Source organism: Rhinoraja longicauda, chromosome 4 (assembly GCF_053455715.1).
Source record: "Rhinoraja longicauda isolate Sanriku21f chromosome 4, sRhiLon1.1, whole genome shotgun sequence".
NCBI lineage: Eukaryota > Metazoa > Chordata > Chondrichthyes > Rajiformes > Arhynchobatidae > Rhinoraja > Rhinoraja longicauda.
The window spans coordinates 64,241,074-64,259,912 of NC_135956.1; the positions used below are offsets into that span (position 1 = coordinate 64,241,074).

General features: G+C 41.5%; 1 protein-coding gene across 7 annotated transcripts in view; it reads right to left on the reverse strand.

Annotated features, from left to right (window-relative positions):
• zfpm2a (zinc finger protein, FOG family member 2a) overlaps window positions 1–18,839 on the reverse strand; it is a 493,657-nt gene that overhangs the window by 300,031 nt on the left and 174,787 nt on the right. For 5 of the 7 annotated variants that reach the window (XM_078397879.1, XM_078397877.1, XM_078397876.1 and 2 more), the window contains one exon: window positions 3,681–3,770. The exons of 1 other annotated variant lie outside the window; for it this stretch is intronic. In XM_078397879.1, the coding sequence (XP_078254005.1) occupies window positions 3,681–3,770 (90 nt within the window). Of the gene's footprint in view, window positions 1–3,680; window positions 3,793–18,839 lie in introns of all 7 variants that reach the window. One more of the 7 variants, XM_078397881.1, reaches the window with a different exon arrangement.

The window sequence follows — 18,839 nt, forward strand, 5'->3', positions numbered from 1 at the left end:
GACCCTCCCTCTCCCCTGACTCTCAGTCTGAAGAAGAGTCTCAACACAAAACATCACCCATTCCTTCCATCCAAAGATGCTGCCTGTCCTGCTGAGTTACTCCAGCATTTTGTGTCTATCTTAAATGCATGTATACACTGATGAGCCAAAACATTATGACCACCTGCCTAATATGCTGTTGGTCCTCAGTGTGCTTCCAACCTGCCAAGGCATGGACTCTACAAGACCCCTGGAGGTGTCCTGTGGTATCTGGCACCAAAACATTAGCAGCAGATCCTTCAAGTCGTGTAAGTTGCAAGGTGGAGCCGTCATGGATCAGACATGTCGACCCAGCACATCCCACAGTTGCTCAATCAGATTGAGATCTGGAGAATTTGGAGGCCAGAGCAACACTGCGAACACCTCATCATGTTCCTCAAACCATTCCCGAACAATGTGTGCAGTGTGGCAGGGCGCAATATCCTGCTGAAAGAGGCTGAGCCTGCGTTTCAATAAGTACCACATTGTACGCTCAACTGTCAATAGACAATAGGTGCAGGAGTAGGCCATTTGGCCATTCGAGCCAGCACCGCCATTCAATGTGATCATGGCTGATCATTCTCATTCAGTACCCCGTTCCTGCTTTCTCCCCATACCCCCTGACTCCGCTATCCTTAAGAGCTCTATCTAGCTCTCTCTTGAATGTATTCAGAGAATTGGCCTCCACTGCCCTCTGAGGCAGAGAATTCCACAGATTCACAACTCTCTGACTAAAAAAGTTTTTCCTCATCTCCAAGTCTTCTCCAGACTATGCTCCACTACACCTGAATATGCAACTGAGAAAGGACTCCAGTACCTCACGATGTGCTCTGACACTACAGACTATCTTCTGTTGTCCCTGACTATTATCCAAAACTGATATTGTGCATCAATCTTCAAGTTTAATGCCAGAAAGTAATACATCAGTCTGTGCTGAAATACTATCTACTGTGATCCAGCAGTTCAGATTGTGATCCGCTTCCCAGATTAGGCAGGAGAAAGCAGAGGACTGAGTGGATTAATAGTGCATAGTCTAGGGTTCTGCACTGTAAGTCTCCAACAATAGAGTACAGTCAGTAACCTGGAGACTAAAACTGAGTATGGCAAAAACCACCACAACGGCCTTTCACCTGAACAACAAGGAAGCTCAACGCCAGCTAACCGTCATCCTCAATGGGTCACCCCTACCCTACAACCCATTTCCTACATACCTCGGGGTGAAACTAGATCGGCAGCTGACCTACAAGCAACACCTTGAAGCTCTCCGTGCTAAAGTCTCGGCACGGAACAACCTCCTGCGTTGCTTGGCCGGATCATCATGGGGCGCCAGGACATCTGCTCTTCGAACCAGTGCTCTTGCACCTGTGTACAGTGCCGCTGAGTACGCCGCCCCAGCATGGTGCCGCAGCGCTCATACAAGGAAACTAGATGCCACCCTCAACGACACCATGCGGATCATCACCGGCTGACTACGCTCTACTCCGACGGATCTCCTGCAAGTGCTCGCAAGTATCGCATCCGCCAAGCTTCGCAGAGAGTTCTTCACTCATAGGCTGGTGTGCAAGGCCCCATTGGACGCCAAACATCCTTTGCACCACCTCACCCAGGATTCACAGCAACTGGGACCTCAACGCCTGTCATCTCGTCACCCTTTCTCCCGTCTTGCAGCGACCCTCTGTGGCTCCGGTTTCAACATACTAGGAGCATGGAGAACCAGCTGGGATCAGACATCGAGACCTCCTCAATTCACTGTCGCACCGAACACCACAGCCCCACCCGGCTCGGACATGCCCCGCAAAGAGTGTGTTGCCCTGAATCGGCTCCGCACAGGGGTCGGCCGGTTCAATGCCAACATGCATCGTTGGGGGTTGCGTCCATCAGCAGCCTGCATGCGAGGAGCAGACCAGCAAACAGCACAGCACGCCATTTTCGACTGCACTGTCCTCCGTCCCCCTGGTGGAGGGGTTGACCTCACGGCCCTTGACAACAGCACATTGCACTGGCTGCAGCGCCTGGAGGGCGTTACATAATTTCTGCTGCCTCAAACGCAAGAAGAAGAGTACAGTCAGTGGTACTAAAGCAGGGTCTGGAGAAGTGGATTCTGCTCCAAACTAATAAAGTACCTATTGAGTACCAGACACCTTCTAGAGTACATGAGGGCAATCAAGGTTACTAGAAAATAATTTTGAGTTTCACAGCAAAACATGGGGAACTGTAGTGTATTTGGAAATGTCAGATGATGTATTGCAACACAGCATGAGTTACTGGTATAAAGGCTGGTAAAAGCTGCACAGTGTGGGTACGGGATAAAAGACAAAGGCATTGCAGAACAGAAAATGAAAATTAAAGACCATGCTCCACTTTTTCTCTGACTTTGCTTCAGACTATTTCAGCACTCAACACTCACTTCTGGGACTTGTGGAGGCGGAGTTACTGAATATATTCAAAATGGAGACTAAAAGAAATTTGAAATGCAAAGGACTTAAGTGGTAATAGGGGTTGGGAAAATGGTGTTGAGGTCAAGATTGGCAGGGTAAGATTAAGGGTAAATTGATTTCTCCTTGCTGCTGTTAATTAAAGATTATCAGCAAAATGGAAATCAAAGCATTCAAATTTGCCCTTTTTTTAGTTATGTACTCAAGTAATTTCAGTTATTTTTTATTTTCACCATTAGCTTCAAAATGGCACAGTATTCTGACATGATTCCTCACAGAACTTTGGAAGGATTTCATTGGAAGAGGTACAAATTTAGCCCAGATCCAGATATCCCATAACACATAAGGAAGAGTCTGTTTCACGGCCTTGATCCTCCCCTTCAACTTCAGTTGTGGAGCTAAATAAAGGGTTAGGCTTTGGACTGGGATTTTCTGGGCCCTGTCCGTTCAGCTGTTGAAAGGTGTAATTTCAGTATGAAAAAACCTGGGGTGTCAACTCACTACAACTGATGGAATTGGAACAAATTTAAAGATTCTGGGTCGGGCAGGTGGAAAAGAGGCTTTAAAAAAAAATAAAACATTAGAGTTGGAAAAGAGTTAAGCTAAATTGTTCTTTGGCAGATAATGTGATGTGGGGCCAATCGTGATAGCATTTATGATGGCTTCAGCCATTGCTGTGGAATAGACAGTCTCTCAATCTTGAGGGCTCAAATCTGAAGGCAAATTCCCTGGCCACAGCGATCTACATTGAATGAAAGATTTCTATGTATTTGTTTTTCAATTGCCATTTCACCACGTACAATTTTGTTCCCTCTTGCAAAACTCCTACTCATTTGTATAAAAGTGACAAAAATATTAAAATGCAATGCTCGATCCCTCATATTGCATTTGGAAAGGCGACATCATAATTGTCAAAGAACAGTTACACGTTTGCTCAAAATTAGATATCTATTTTCACTCTTTTAATAATTGATATGTTATTCAAAGATCCTTTCCTCAAATGGGAAATACCCTCTATTTTAAATTGTTTTTATTGGATCATGCAGCATGCTTTACGATCTTCTCTGTTTACAATTTATTATCACAAAGTAAAATCCAATAGCATCTTTCTCACATTTAGGATACAAATAAAAATTATCAGCAACAATATTTAATTTGATCTGATGAAATAACATCCACAATAGCAAAAGTAAAGAAAAAAAAAGATGGTGGAAAGCAGAGATGTACCTGGTCCATTCCAGGCTTCCCGCTCCAAATTAGACTGCCTTGGCTTTTCTCCATCTGATTCTGCTGTTTCCTGACTGCCATCTTCATCACCTAAATAAAAGTGTACATGGATCTTATTTACTTTTGTAATAGCTGTCCCTTAACAGAGCAAAACAAGAATAATAGTCAATCACTAGATAAAATTACTTTCATTCAAATAGTCAATTGATTGGCCCAAATGGAAAATTCAGATGGTTCATTTTCATCAGTTTTAATCTGCCGTAGAAACAATAGTTTCGGAACATTTAGTACACAAAACATTTTTGCATAAAACCCCTTCACTAATTCAAGGCAAGACTAGAAAAAAATCAGTTACCAAGTAGAAACAAAGTTAATAGGTAATTCAAAGCCATTCATAAAATCCTTGCAAATGATAATTAGCACAACCTCTATGTATAAGTCACGGTCATAATCAATGCCAGGGATAGGGTGAAGTAATCATTTATGGTCCTGTTTTCTTTCATCTGGATTCCACAGCAGACATGCAGCTCAAGAAGTAAAATTATGCCAAAGACATTGTTCTCCCATCTTTAATTGAGCAGGAAAACTTATTATCTTTTAGAGGTATGGTTGGCTTAGAATTGGCATGACATGGCAAAGCTCTATTAAAATTAATAGTTTTAATATACCATTATCTTAAAAGATTTTATCCCCTAGTTCATGCAAGCCACTGCAAGATCTCTAATAGGCACCAACCCATCTGAAATCAGAAACTTAAGTGGATCGATTGGCCAGGTGGGTGGAGGAATGGTACATGGAATTTAATACAGAAAAGTGTGAGGTGTTGGATTTTGGGACGTTGAACAAGGGCAAGACCTACACAGTGAATGGCAGGCCTCTGGGTAGTGTTGTCGAGCAGACGGATCTGGGAGTACTGGTGCATGGTTCCTTGAAGGTCAGGTCAGAGACAGATAAGGTGGTCAAAAAGGCTTATGGCACTTTGGTCTTCATCAGTCAGAGTATTGAGTATAGAAGTTGGGAGGTCATGATGCAGTTGTATAAGGCGTTGGTGAGACCACATTTACAAAATTATGTTCAGTTCTGGGCACCATGTTATAGGCAAGATATTATCAAGCTTGAAATGGTTCAGAAAAGATTTACAAGGATGTTGCCAGGACTAGATGGTGTGAGCTATGGAGAGAGGTTGAGTAGGCTGGGTCTCTATTCCATGGAGCGCAGGAGAATGAGGGTAGATCTTATAGAGGTTTACAAAATCATGAGAGGAATAGATCGGGTAGATGCACAGTTTTTTGCCCAGAGTAGGGGAATCGAGGACCAGAGGACATAGGTTCAAGGTGAAGAGGAAAAGATTTAATAGGAATCTGAGGGGTAACCTTTTCATACAAAGGGTGGTGAATGTATGGAACAAGCTGCCAGAGGAGGTAGTTGAGGCTGGGACTATCCCATCATTTAAGAAACAGTTAAGAAGGTAATGGATAGGACAGGTTTGGAAGGATATGGACCAAGCGCAGGCAAGTGGGATTAGTGTAGCTGGGACACTGTTGGCGGTGTGGGCAAGTTAAGTCGAAGGGCCCGTTTCCAAACTGTATCACTCTCTGACTCTAACAGTAAATCATAAACCTCCATCCAAACTTCAACATTTTTGTAAAGGGCAAAATTAATGTTCATAATTAATCAGAATTCAAAATCTCAAGTAGCAGGCAGGTGAGATTAGTGTAACTGGGACATGTTGGCCAGTGTGGGCAAGTTGGGCTGAAGGGCCTTTTTCCACACAGTATCATTCTATGACTCTAGGTAAACTTCCAGTTTACTTGATGAATACTGCAACGTGCATTGGAATGTGCACAACTACTACCTTGCTATTTGTAAAGATTGTGGACAAGCTGTTAATGAGAACAGTTGTTTACTCTCACTTTTAGCCCGGAACCATGGCTGGCACTTAGCCTATTACTTAAGGTAATAGAAGGATTATTAATCCGTAATTTAATGAGTACTATTTAGCTTGTGATCATTGTCTGTTTGCGAAATACTGCAAAACTTGTGGACTAAATTAATAAAGCCTGTTAAATCATTTAAAATAACTGTGTTAGTTATTAGTCATGTTATTGCCAATAAAATAACTTGTTAAGAATATACAACTGTACGTTTGGAATATACGACTCTATATTTGGACGCTATGCTTGACCTGACCTAGTACTGAATATCCAGAGCAAAATTGAGCTACTACTTACATACTTGAGCTAATAATTCAAGTTTATTTTATATTAGTGACAATGCATTCAGTAATACCACAAATGTCAGGAGCAGAAAAATTAATGCAAGGTGCTCTGTAACAATTTGTAACAAATAATCCATTTAAACTTTTGAAGAAGTATGCCAGAAATACTTGTTTTTTAATATATAATTGGATAACCTCCCTAAATATATATTTAGTAAAGGATATGTGGTTAAGTTACCAGCGCTAGTATCGGAAGGCCTGAATTGATCCAGGGAAGCACATTCAAATCCCACTATGACACATGGGAATTGCATTCAAATTATTAAGTCAATCTGGATCAAAGAGCTAGCATTTGTAATGGTGGCCATTAAACTCTCAAACTAATGTAAAAATCCATCTTTAAGGTTTACGTGTGATCCCAGACCTTAGGAATATGATCATCATAACTGCACATCACTACATTCGTCATTTACCCCCCCCCCTCCCCCCATCCTATACAAATATTAATAAAAACTAGTATCAGCTATTCTGCTTTCCAAAGATGTGCAAAAGAACACCAATCACTTCATCAACAGCACTTGTATCGTGAATGTTCCAGAGCTCATGGATTGTCCAATACACATGCACTAGTATTCAGGCAGTTGTGTGTACTGTGCTCTGAATAATCCTAGAGATTCTATTCTCTCAATGACCAGTTGACAGGCAAAGCCAGTGCAGAACAGTACAGATTCTTTCTTGATCTTCCAATTTGCTCAAGATTTTTATCAATGCAACTCTTGTTAAAAGGGACAGGAAGTGTGGAAAAATGGCTCCCAAGTATGGCCTCTGCAATCAATTTTTTAATGAAATTCCCCCTGCTGTCTTACTGCTCCGGTGATCTGCGTTTAATCGTGACTTCAGTACTGTCTATGTGGGATTTGTACATTTTCCCTGTAGGTTTCATCTTGGTGCTCTAGTCTCCTCCTATATCCCAAAGTCAAGTCTGTGGACTAATTGTCTACTATAAATTATTTTTCAGAACAGCAAATCACAAAAGAATTTTAAGAAAGGAACACTAATAGCCACATGAGCGAGAACTGGTTGCAAGACTACAGGGAAATAAGAGGGGGGATGGGACTGATAGGATTAGTCAACTGAGAGCCAGCATGAACTCGATGGTCTTCTTCTGTGCCGTAGTAAGTGATTGAGCAAATAATCGATGACTCTTCAGATACCAAGTACAAGACATACAAATAAAAATATCTAATTTAAAAAACTATAATTTTAATGTAGCTCTTCATATATATTGACTAACGCAGTCTGCTCTGTAAATTCTACCAACTAGGTTGCTAATCAATTTGAATAGGAGTTTGAAATTGCATTGACAAACAGGCAAAAATATTTTAATGCTGTCATTTCGTAATTCAAGAAACATCACACTATTATAACATTATTCCTTCAAAATAAGAAAACATGTTGTAAAGTTTCCCCACTAAAATAGCATGGTCAATACTTTAACTATTGACATTTTACTTTGAATCTTATGTTATTTCAACAAATAAATAAGCATGAGAACTATGAAGTCAACTTCAACAGATTCATTCATGGAGTTCAGTCATCTACTTTTGTATGTGCACGTTATCGTAGATGTACAAAAATTTTGACAAGCCTGAATTCCATACGTTGCACATTGCCCGTGTCCAACATTTAAGTTACACTTATGCAAGTGATTGGGTTACCTTATTAGTGCAGGAAAATAACTGCAGATGCTGGTACAAATCAAAGGTATCACAAAATGCTGGAGTAACTCAGCAGGTCAGGCAGCATCTTGGACAGAGGGAATGGGTGAGGTTTCGGGTCGAGACCCTTCTTCAGACGGCTGACAGGGGGGCGGGACAAAGAAAGGATATAGGTGGAGACAGGAAGACAGTGGGAGAACTGGGAAGGGGGGAGGTCGAGAGGGACAGAGGAACTATCTAAAGTTACCTTATTAGTTCTGTTGGCATTGATATAACTGTCATTTCTCCTTCTGTGGTAGGTCACCAATCATGTTAATTGCTTTCCTTCTTTCCCTTGGTTTTAGATCTAAGGTTTACTGTGTCTGGGAAGTAAACCTGCCTTTTCTCACTCTAATATCCCATTCTTAATCAATTTTGCTCAGTTAACTGCTGCTTAAATGGCTTGTAATTGTAGTTCACAACTGATTATCAGGATTATTGATTCTGCCACTTTATTGGTTGTCTTGCCTAGTGAGCATTAAAGCATACATTTTAATGTACTGATTGATATATGTTAAGTAACTTTCTGCCTAACCCTTGAAACCCCAAAATAACACTCCACAGCACACTAAAGCAATTTCCTACCTTCCGGTTTATGCAACCAGCTTAAAGGAACACAAAAGTAAAAATGTCACTTAGACACTTTGAATTTACAAGCATAAAGTCAAGTCACGAGACAGTCAAGAGTGTTTAATGGTCATATGTACTTGCAATGGAATACATTCTTACTTGCTGCAGGTTAACAGGCCTGCTAAGTGTGTAAAATCAATTGAAAAGGGGTGAAGATTCTTTACACTGAATTCCATCTGCTTCGCAACTCAAATATTTCTTTTGGTTGCTTTAACACCCATGCCAGAAGTACCTGCTAGTCTTGAATTAACCATATTAAAATCATGTTTCTATGAAATAATTCATTTAAATGGGTATGTTAAATTCTTTAAGCATGCAGCTTTATAAATCACATTTGAAGAGAACAGAAAGATGATTTGTAAATACACTTTATAACTGCTTAAGATCTTTTTTTCCTTGCCTTTCGTTTTGGTTTTATTTCTTCCACCATGTTGCTATTATTTATCAGACTACCTAAATGCTGGATCAGTGGATTTCACAAAATGAATCATCTCACTTTGTCTTATCAAAGAAAAGAAAATGGAAGGATAAAAAGAGGCATCCTTGCAGGTTTGGTTACGAGACAGTCAGACTGCATTCATCTTCCAATGCCATTTGATATGGAAAGGTATCTTCACAACCTGTGCATATAACTGCATCTGTACTGACAGCCAGGTGATGCACGGCCATTGAACTATTAAATGTATGAGAATTGTGATTATTGTCAGTTACAGCCCAAAGCTTCCTTCCAGAGTTACTTGAATTGTGTCATTTCGTCACAAACCCCTGGAGTGATACATCTACTTTTTTTCTTTCCAACAACTCATTGTGCATCTTTTTCCCACCTTAACAGCCATCAATCAACAGCCTGGAAGAGTGAATCTTTACCTACAAGTAGAATCTCAAAGTTAAAAGCACTGACAAGCTATTCAGTCCACATGCACATGCAGAGTATTTAAAAGAGCTTTTCAATTATTCCACAGCCTTGACATATTATTCCTATTACTTACATTGGACAATTCACACAATTAGATTGTAATGAGATTCACCTGTGCCCTTGATAGTGTAGTGACAGAAAACTGCATTTGTATTGACAATAGACAATATTGGTTGAACAATAACATCTAAAGCTCACCTGCACCTCTCAAATAGGTCCATGGTGGCTAACCAAATGCTTCCATTTATTGCTGGCAATGAATTTGACTGGGAAAATAGTTCAACCTTGGGAAAAAAAAGGGATCCATGGTTAATGGATGTTCCACCAAAGGTTTGACTGAGGGGTGGTCCATAATGAGGGAGGGTATCAGTTGCCTGTCTGACGGCCTCCCATAACAAGAGTACAAAAGGAAGAGGGAGCAGATAGTAAAAAAATCAAACTCAAGATGTTCCACAAGCAATTAAATGATTTCCCAAAACAAGAATTATGAATATATCTTCAATATGATATCCTCCCAACTGCATCAATAACATCAATTACTGCTTACTTCACCACGCCCCATAACACACAAATCAGCATTCTCTCTCAAGCAGTATTCATTCCTACTCACGTAAACTATCAAATGCTGAGCACTGCTAGGTTCACATCCACGTTTTATAGATGGGTTTTGCCAGACAAATCTGTTGGAATTCTTGGGAGGAAGTAAATAGCAGGGGTGGACAAAGGAGAGTCAGTGGATGTTGTTTACCTGGATTTTCAAAAGGCCTTTGATAAGCATATACGGTTGCAAAATAAGATGAGACCCATGGTATTAGAGGGAAGATACTATCATGGATAGAAGGTTGGCTGAATGGCAGACGGCAAAGAGTGCAAATAAAAGGGCTTTTTTGGCTGCCAGTGAGTAACAGTGTTCCGCAGGGGTCGGTGTTGAAGCCGCTACTCTTCACAGTGCATATCAATGATTTGGATGATGGAATTGAAGCCAAAGAAGTGGCAGATGGAATACAGTGTAGCAAAGTGTGCAGTCTGCACTTTGGCGGTAGGAATAATTATTTTCTAAATGGGGGGAGGATTCAGAAATCGGTGTAAAGGGACTTGGGAGTGCTGGTACAGGATTCCCAAAAGGCTCATTTGCAAGTTGAATCGGTAGTAAGGAAGCAAAATGCAATGTTAGCATTTATTTCAAGAGGACTAGAATATAAAAGCAGGGATGCATTGCTGAGGATTTATAAGGGCGCTGGTCAGATCACATTTGAAGTATTATGAGCAGTTTTGGGCAATTTTACGGCTCTGGGCCTGTACTCGCTGGAGTTTAGAAGGATGAGCGATGATCTATGAGGTTCCCCATCATCCATCTAAATTGCAGTGAGTACTGAATAGTGAAAGGCTTGGATAGAATGGATGTGGAAAGGAGGTTGCCACTCGTGGGAGATTCTAGGACCAGAGGACACAGCCTCAGAATAAAAGGACGTACCTTTAGAAAGGAAATAAGGAGGTTTTTTTGGTGAATTTGTGAAATTCATTGCCACAGATGGCTGTGGAGGCAAAGTTATTGGGTATTTTTAGCTTAGTTTATTTTACTTTCACGTCTACCGAAGTACAGTGAAAAGCTTTTGTTACGTGCTAACCAGTCAGCGAGAAGACAATACATGATTACAATCGAGCCATTCATATTGTACAGATACATGATAATGGGAACAATGCAAATAACATTTAGTGCAAGATAAAGCCAATAAAGTTCGATCAAAGTTAGTCCGAGGGTCTCCAGAGGTAGATAGTAGTTCAGGACTGCTCTCTAGTTGTGATATTATGGCACAGTTGCCTGATAACAGCTGGGAAGAAACTGTCCCTGAATCTGGCAGTGTACCTTTTCACACTTCTATACCTTTTGCCCAATGGGAGAGGCGAGAAGAGGGAGTGCCAAGGGTACAATTCATCCTTGATTCTGCTGCTGGTCTTGCTGAGGCATAGGAAGGTATAAATGGAGTCAATGGAAGGGAGGTTGGTTTGTGTGATGTTCTGGGCTGCATCCACAATTCTCTTCAATTTCTTGTGGTCTTGGATGGAGCTGTTCCCAAACCAAGCTGTGATGCATCCCGATAAAATGCTTTCTACAGTGCATCTGTTGGTGAGAGTCGTCCTGAACTTCCTAAGCCTTCTAAGGAAGTAGAGGCATTTGTGTGCTTTCTTGGCTGTTGCTTCAATATGGGGGGTCCAAGATAAATTGTTGTTGATAGTCACTCCTCAAAATTTGAAGTTTTCAACCATCTCTACTTTGGCGCTGTCAATGCCAACTGGGGGATGTGTACCACTTCGCTTCCTGAAGTCGATCACGATCTCGTTTGTCTTGCTGACATTGTAAGAAAGGTTGTTGTCTCGACACCAGGACACAAGGTTCTCAATCTCCTTCCTGAACTCCGTCTCACCATTATTTTAAAGTAGAGGTTGAAAGGTTCTTGATGAGTAAGAGTGTCAAAGGATATGAGGAGAAAGCAGAAGAATGGGGTTGAGAGGGAAAGAAAACAGGAGAATGGGGTTGAGAGGGAAAGATAGATCAGCCATGACTGAATGGCAGAGTAGATTCGATGGGCCAAATGGGCAAATTCTGCCCCTATGACTTATGAACTTATAGTTTGCATATCACACAGTCAAGCTGCACAACATTCACTTGCAATGAAGCATTTCTCTTATATATAAGGTGATACTACATTAGATGCTGCAGCAGTGAATGCAGCAAAGTGAGGAAAGCAGGTACAGACAAGGCTTGCATTATTGATATAGCCCTTGCTGAGGCTGTTGCTGGCAGCAGAGCCCAATCATTTAAACATGTTGTTATTTCCAAATCTAATTTTAGTTTTATGTCCTACTTCTTTAAAGTTCTACAGTCTCCTAACTTACAAATTAGCCGATGCAAACATGTATTATTACTTCACCACCAGCCACTTTCACAATAAAGGTATCCTTCAGCTAATCAGGAATTGCAAACCTGGCAAAAAAATGGAAATTCTATAATTTGGTGCAATATTTCTAAGCACATAGTGATTTATCTATATACTAAAACTCTTGTTTGTTTGTTTGTTCATGAACTACAGCCAAAACGGTACACGATAGCGCGCCAATTTTAAGCCCACCTTACTCACCATCGTCCCTTTGGTGCGAATGGAAGAAGTTTCATTGAAATCGGTGTTATATTTTTAAAGTTATTCACATTTTAAAGTTTAAATCTATCTCCTAGGGAGGGAGAATAAGGGGGGCTGAGGGGGATGGGTGGGGGAGGGGGTTTTGGGGTTGGGGAGGAGGGGGGAAGGAGGGGAGGGGGAGGGTGGGGGAGAGGGGGAGAGGGGAGAGAGGGGGGAGTGGGGAGAAGGGGAGAAGGGAGGGGTGGGGGGAGGGGGAGAGGGGAGGGGAGAGGCGGAGTGGAGGGGGAAATTCTATAATTTGGTGCAATATTTCTAAGCACATAGTGATTTATCTATATACTAAAACTCTTGGTTGTTTGTTTGTTCCTCAACTCCAGCCAAAACGGTGCACAATAACGCGCCAATTTTAAGCCCACCTTACTCACCGTCGTCCCTTTGGTGCGGATGGAAGAAGTTTCATTGAAATCGGTGTTATATTTTTTAAGTTATTCACATTTTAAAGTTTAAATCTATCTCCTAGGGAGGGAGAATAAGGGGGGGTTGAGGGGGATGGGTGGGGGGAGGGGGGTTTTGGGGTTGGGGAGGAGGGGGGAAGGAGGGGAGGGTGGGGGAGAGGAGAGGGTGGGAGAGAGGGGGGAGAGACGGGAGAGGGGGAGAGGAGGGAGAGGGGAGGGGGAGGGGAGAGGCGGAATGGGGAGGGGGAAAGGGGAGGGGGAGGGGAGAGAGGGGAGGGGAGAGAGAGGAGGGAGAGGGGGGAGAGAGGAGGGGAGGGTGAGGGGAGGGGGAGGGGTAGTGTAGGGGGAGAGGGAGAAGGTGCTGCACCAATGCAGGAGAGGTTTGGGCCCAACGGGTACACGTGGTCTAGTATTTTGATAAAAATTAATTGCTGACAGTTATAAAAAATGGTGCACACATATTCTTGATACATTGTTCAGCAGACTTCTGCTGGTATGATGGCTTATGCCATTGGCATCAAACAGTGATCAGCATGCAATGTATATGAAATCACTCATGTAAACTCAGGAATCAGTATTGACCTCATCTACTCCACAATAAACTGATGGTTCGATTTCTATTTAAGCCGCTTGGCCTGGGATTTCCACAGAGAGTCTTGAAGTCACACATGCTAAAAACATGAACCACTTCTTTGTGTCAAGTCACTATGCCAAGTTGCCATCTCCAACAGACTGAGAGACTTGCATCAACTTGCATTATCAATTTTGGGAAAATTTGCCTCAAAGTCGCTCCTTCACACGGAGCTCCTGCCATTGCAAAAGATTGGGCTGTAAAATGCACGTAATCATAGAGGCATAGAGTCATACAACACGGAAACAGGTCCTTCGGCCCAACCCGCCCATGCCGACCAAGATGCCCCATCTACACTAATCCCACCTGCCTGCGCTTGGCACATATCCCTCTCAGCCTTTCCTATCAGTCCACATATAACTCTGGTTATAATACCTGCCTCAATTACCTCCTCTGGCAGTTACCACTACCTACCACCTTCTGTGTGATAAAAGTTGCCCCTCAGGTTCCTATTGAATATTTCCCCTCTGTCCTTAAACCAACGTCTAGCTCTTGATTCCTCTACTCTGGTTAAAAGTCTTTGCATCTTCTCTATCTATTCCCTTCATGATCTTATACATCTTATATAGATCATCCCTCACCCTTCTACACTCCAACGAATAAAGTCCTAGTCTGCCCAACCTCTCCCTATAGCTCCAGCACTCAAGTCCTGGTAACATCCTTGTAAAATCTTCTCTGCACTCTTTCCAGCTTAACAACATCTTTCCTATCGCAGGGTGACCAAAAATGAATACAATACACCAAATGCACCAATTTCTTGTACAACTGTAACATAACATCCCAACTTCGACATTCAATACGCTGACTGATGAAGGCCAATGCACCAAAAGCCTTCTTGACCACCTTGTCTACCTGGGATACCACTTTGAAGGAACTATGTACCTGTGCTCTTAGATCCCTCTGCTCTACAACACTACCCAGGACCCTGCCATTCAGTGTGAACGTCTTGTCCTGGTAGGACTTCTCAAAATGCAACACATCGCACTTATCTGCATTAAACTCCATTAACCATTCCTCAGCCCCCTTGCCTTTATGAAGATCTTGCTGTCATTTTTGATAACCATTTTTGCCAATCTACAATATGACCCACTTTAATGTCATCTGCGAACTTACTAATCATGCCTTCTACATCTCATCCTAATCATTGATATAAACCTCAAAAAACAATCGGCCCTGCACCGATCCCTGAGGCACACCATTAGTGCAACAAATAACCTTCCACCCTCTGCTTCCGTCCATGTAGCCAATTCTCTGTCCAGTCGGCTAGCTCTCCCTGGATACCATTCGATCTAACCTCCCAGAGCAACATACCATGCAGAACCTGATCAAATGCCTTGCCGATGTCCATTGAGACAACGTCAATTGCTTTGCCCTCATCAAGCTTTTTGGTTGTTATTTCAAAAACCTCAATCAGATTCATAAGATATGATCTTCCACGTACAAAACCATACTGAATATCCCTACGCAGCACCTGTCTATCCATATAAATATATATCTTATCCGTCAGAATATAATCAAGAGTCAAGAGTTAAATACATAAAGTAACAAGTACATGATTTTAACACGTAAATCTGCAAGAAACTGGCTTTCATGATTCTAATTGCACACTTCATTGCACAAACCATTCTCATCAGTGAAACTCGGTCACGGTACTCCTTTAGCACATTTTCACCAATAAATGTTCAAAGGAAAATTGCTGCCAATGCTGGGGCCATGTGGCAGCCTGCATAAATTGAGATTACACATGACTTCTGCTGAGTGGCACTCAGATGAGGATTTTAATGGATTTACTGATGCAGAATTTCTGCTGCATTGGTGCCAGAAATCCAGAGTTTGGTGGCGAAGAAGAGTTCAAAAGCATCACGGAAAATACTTTTCACAGAGTTTAATGTCCAATCTTTTCACCATGGAAGTGCTGAACAACTCCATTCACAAATCTCAGGCAAACTATTATGTTGAGTTTGAACTTCACTGCAAAACAATCATGAGCTGCACAACATCTGAATTCTGTACTGGAAACTTAGACTACTGTCACATACCAGCTGTCCAGCAATCTCTCCTCCTAAAGATTATTACTATCACTGAGATTCTATCCTGGATGTGTGCATGTAGAAGCCAGCTGTCCTATAATGGAGAGAAGATATTTGTTCTTCCACCACTGCCACCTGCCAGTGACCTTGTGTTGACTTTCCGCCAGTATGCTGTCACTCTCAGCATACCTTCTAGATACAATGATTTTCCATCTTCTGTAGGTCATCTGCAGCCTTCTCCATGAAAAGACAGAAACCTACCACAAGCCATGCTCTATACGACTCACTGAGATACCGTCTTGTAGTAGCAAGGGGGCTAGAAAAACAGATACTAATGGTTTATGCAAGGGGCAGTCAGTTTACTTTTGCAAGCAATATGTCATGGTTGCATTTATAAAGTTGGTTTGGACCATTTACCTTTTTGTTTTTACCTGAGGCAGAAGAAAGATAGCTATTTGGCCATTGGATAGAGCAAAAATGGGTTGCATTTTTTAGCATCACACCAAGCTCCTCTTTCTTTCTTTCCTTCCTTTACCACACTCTTCCTAGTGTGCCTCAGTTTGTTGGAAAGTAAACGCCCAGATGACATCAGTGTTGTGCAGTTTGCAGCAGACTAGCATGAGTCTTAGCATATGTTGTTGAGCTCCAGTTAGAGGAAGCATTTTATCGGCATAATCTTGGTTGCATTTCATCTGGCAACATGGTTTTCATTATAAGCATAGTTTAGAAGTGTACACATATTCATGGCTTGAAAATGTCCTGATGGGTTTCATACTGGAGGCAAAAGAAAATCTGGTTGCTGAGAGTAACCATTTGCTTTGCAGTGAAGACTCAGCTGCAGAATGAAGAGTTGTTTCATGATGGCTGTGCAACATAATGGTGATTGGCAGACATGGTTTGCTGCCTCCAGTCATACACAGCGGCTGTAGTCTATTTTAGATGTGATGGAGAACAGAGGTGTACAGAAGAGCAGAAATGCTCACAAGATAATGTTTACAACTCTGCTGCACCATGGAGCTGGCTATAATCATAGTGAACCCAAATATTTGCTTCACCTACTTGCATCTGGCAAAAAAATATGAAGTATATTTGACATCAATGATCTTTCTTATACAGTGTCAGACTGCATACTGCAAAACTATGCAAATAAGTCCAGCTCCATCTTGGTAAGTGCTAGAGATATTAAATTCTGTTACCACAGTCAAATGTAAAGATTGAAACGATGTTCTTGCACTGCTCTGATGTTGCGTTTGTGGCTACCGCAAGGGACAGATCATGTCAAGGACAAACAGAGCGCAGATGTTTCGCACATTGTTCCTCATGGCCAGGTCCATAGCAGGGAAGGTTTAGAGGCATATGGGCCAAACACTGGCAGGTGGACTAGTGTAAATGGGGCAGCTTGGTCGGCGTGGATAAATTAGGCCAAAGGGCCTATTTCCATGCTGTGTGACTATGACTATCGGATTGGATGTCTGCACAATCTCGTTGAAAATGGCCTCCTCTTTGAATATGGCCTGCTTACAACTACTTGCCCCAGTCTGTTTGCCCTCTGCTCTTTATTTGACCTAATGCATCCATGTCTGAGACCCACTAATTAATGCAGAGAATGGTGATTCATCACTTGCTACACCAAAGCCTGTGGATGTTTGCATCCTGAAACCAATGTACAAATACCAAATACTTGTAGAATTACAACAATGAGAAATACTACACAGACCTTAAAATGAAAATGGATATATTGATGTTTTGAAATGCTCTAAAAATGCAGGTATGTTTGTTAATAAACATTTTAATATTTCATTTCATTGGATACCATTTGAAAATTCTTGCACATGTTGACTACACTATCTTCATTAATGTCATTATTTTCTTAAATAATTCACAATTAAATTGGTCAAACTCTATTTGTCTTTTACAGATCTGGCTAGATTTTCAAAAGCAAAACTTAATTTTATCTCTAAAAATTTCTAACTTCTAACATTAAGCCAACTCCTACAATTGTTGGGTTTCATCACTCCTTCCTTTTTGACCAGTGGGCATCATTTGAAATCGTTTAACTTGGCACCGACCCTTCTAAGAGATATTTAAAGCTTGTGACAAAAAGAACCTCTGCAATTCCCTTCCATTCCTCGGTAACATTGGGCGCATCTGTCCAACCTGTGTCTTGTCTGTTGGTCAAGTAATTCTGTTGCATTATGCGTGGAAGCCAGTACGACATTAGCATCCTCAGATTAAGATTGTGTTTTCTGTGCTGCTTTCCAGTACTTGTCAGAAAGGACTTCCTATGTCATTGTCTGCTAGATGTTATACAATTCAGCCCAGAGTCCCTCCCTGTAAGTTTCCAACAAGAGGAGGAACAACAGGAAAGACAGATGGAGCAGGAGCAAGAAGACAGAAGGAAAGAAAGGGAGAGAAAAGCTGCCTATCTCTGGCAACATTCACAAGACATGAGGATTATCTAACAGATCATAAGTTCACACGATGGTCAAAGTTTCATTGTTTGCTGCCTTTTTATAGACACATATCACAACAACAACCATTTTAACTTTATTAATTAGAAGCATGTTTTTTTTTTATAGTCTTCACCAGTAGACCAATCTAGTCCACTGCTTTTCAATAGAGATGGTCAACATTTGAATGCAGGGCTTGCCTTTCCCAGTCTATAGCCTCTGTCAGCAGACTTAAAATTTCAGTATTTGATGTTCAAAGATTAGCCCACACATCACAAGCATGCCCAGCCTCTTATGTGCCTCAAGGTGGCCTCCTCTGTGATGTCTGCCTGAAAGTTCACAGCAACATTAACTGCATTACACCTGCATCACACTGTCCCATAAGGAGCAATCCTCTCATGAAGATGGCTACTTCAATAATTAGTCTTTCAAACATCAACCAAGTGGCATCTTTAAAAAGCGTGGAAGACAACTGGCTCAATAGATCCATTGCCAGGGTCAATTCACAAGTAATATGCAACCAATTAAATTTGATTTATCATTTCTCTCTTGGATTACATACCATGCTGAAGTATAACTGGCAAATATTGATCCCTTAAAGTGAAGACTGCATGATTACATTAACTACTGAGATGACTTTAAAGTTAGAGCCTTGGAAACATCGGCCCTCCTTTTCCACACTTTAAGTTACTTATTTATACCTGAGAGACAACTATTGAAATACTTGCTATGAAGGGGAAAATTAGATGTTGTCTGTTCCCCTCAGGATCTCTTAATGTATCTACAGCTGAGTGCCTTACCTTTCTCTAACAAGAAGTTCATAATGATGGAATAATGTTGGGAATGATACCACTGTGGTGTCGTGCAGCAATTAATTTAATGCTTAGACCTCTACAAGCATGATTTACCAATGGTAAGAGTTTCTGCAAATG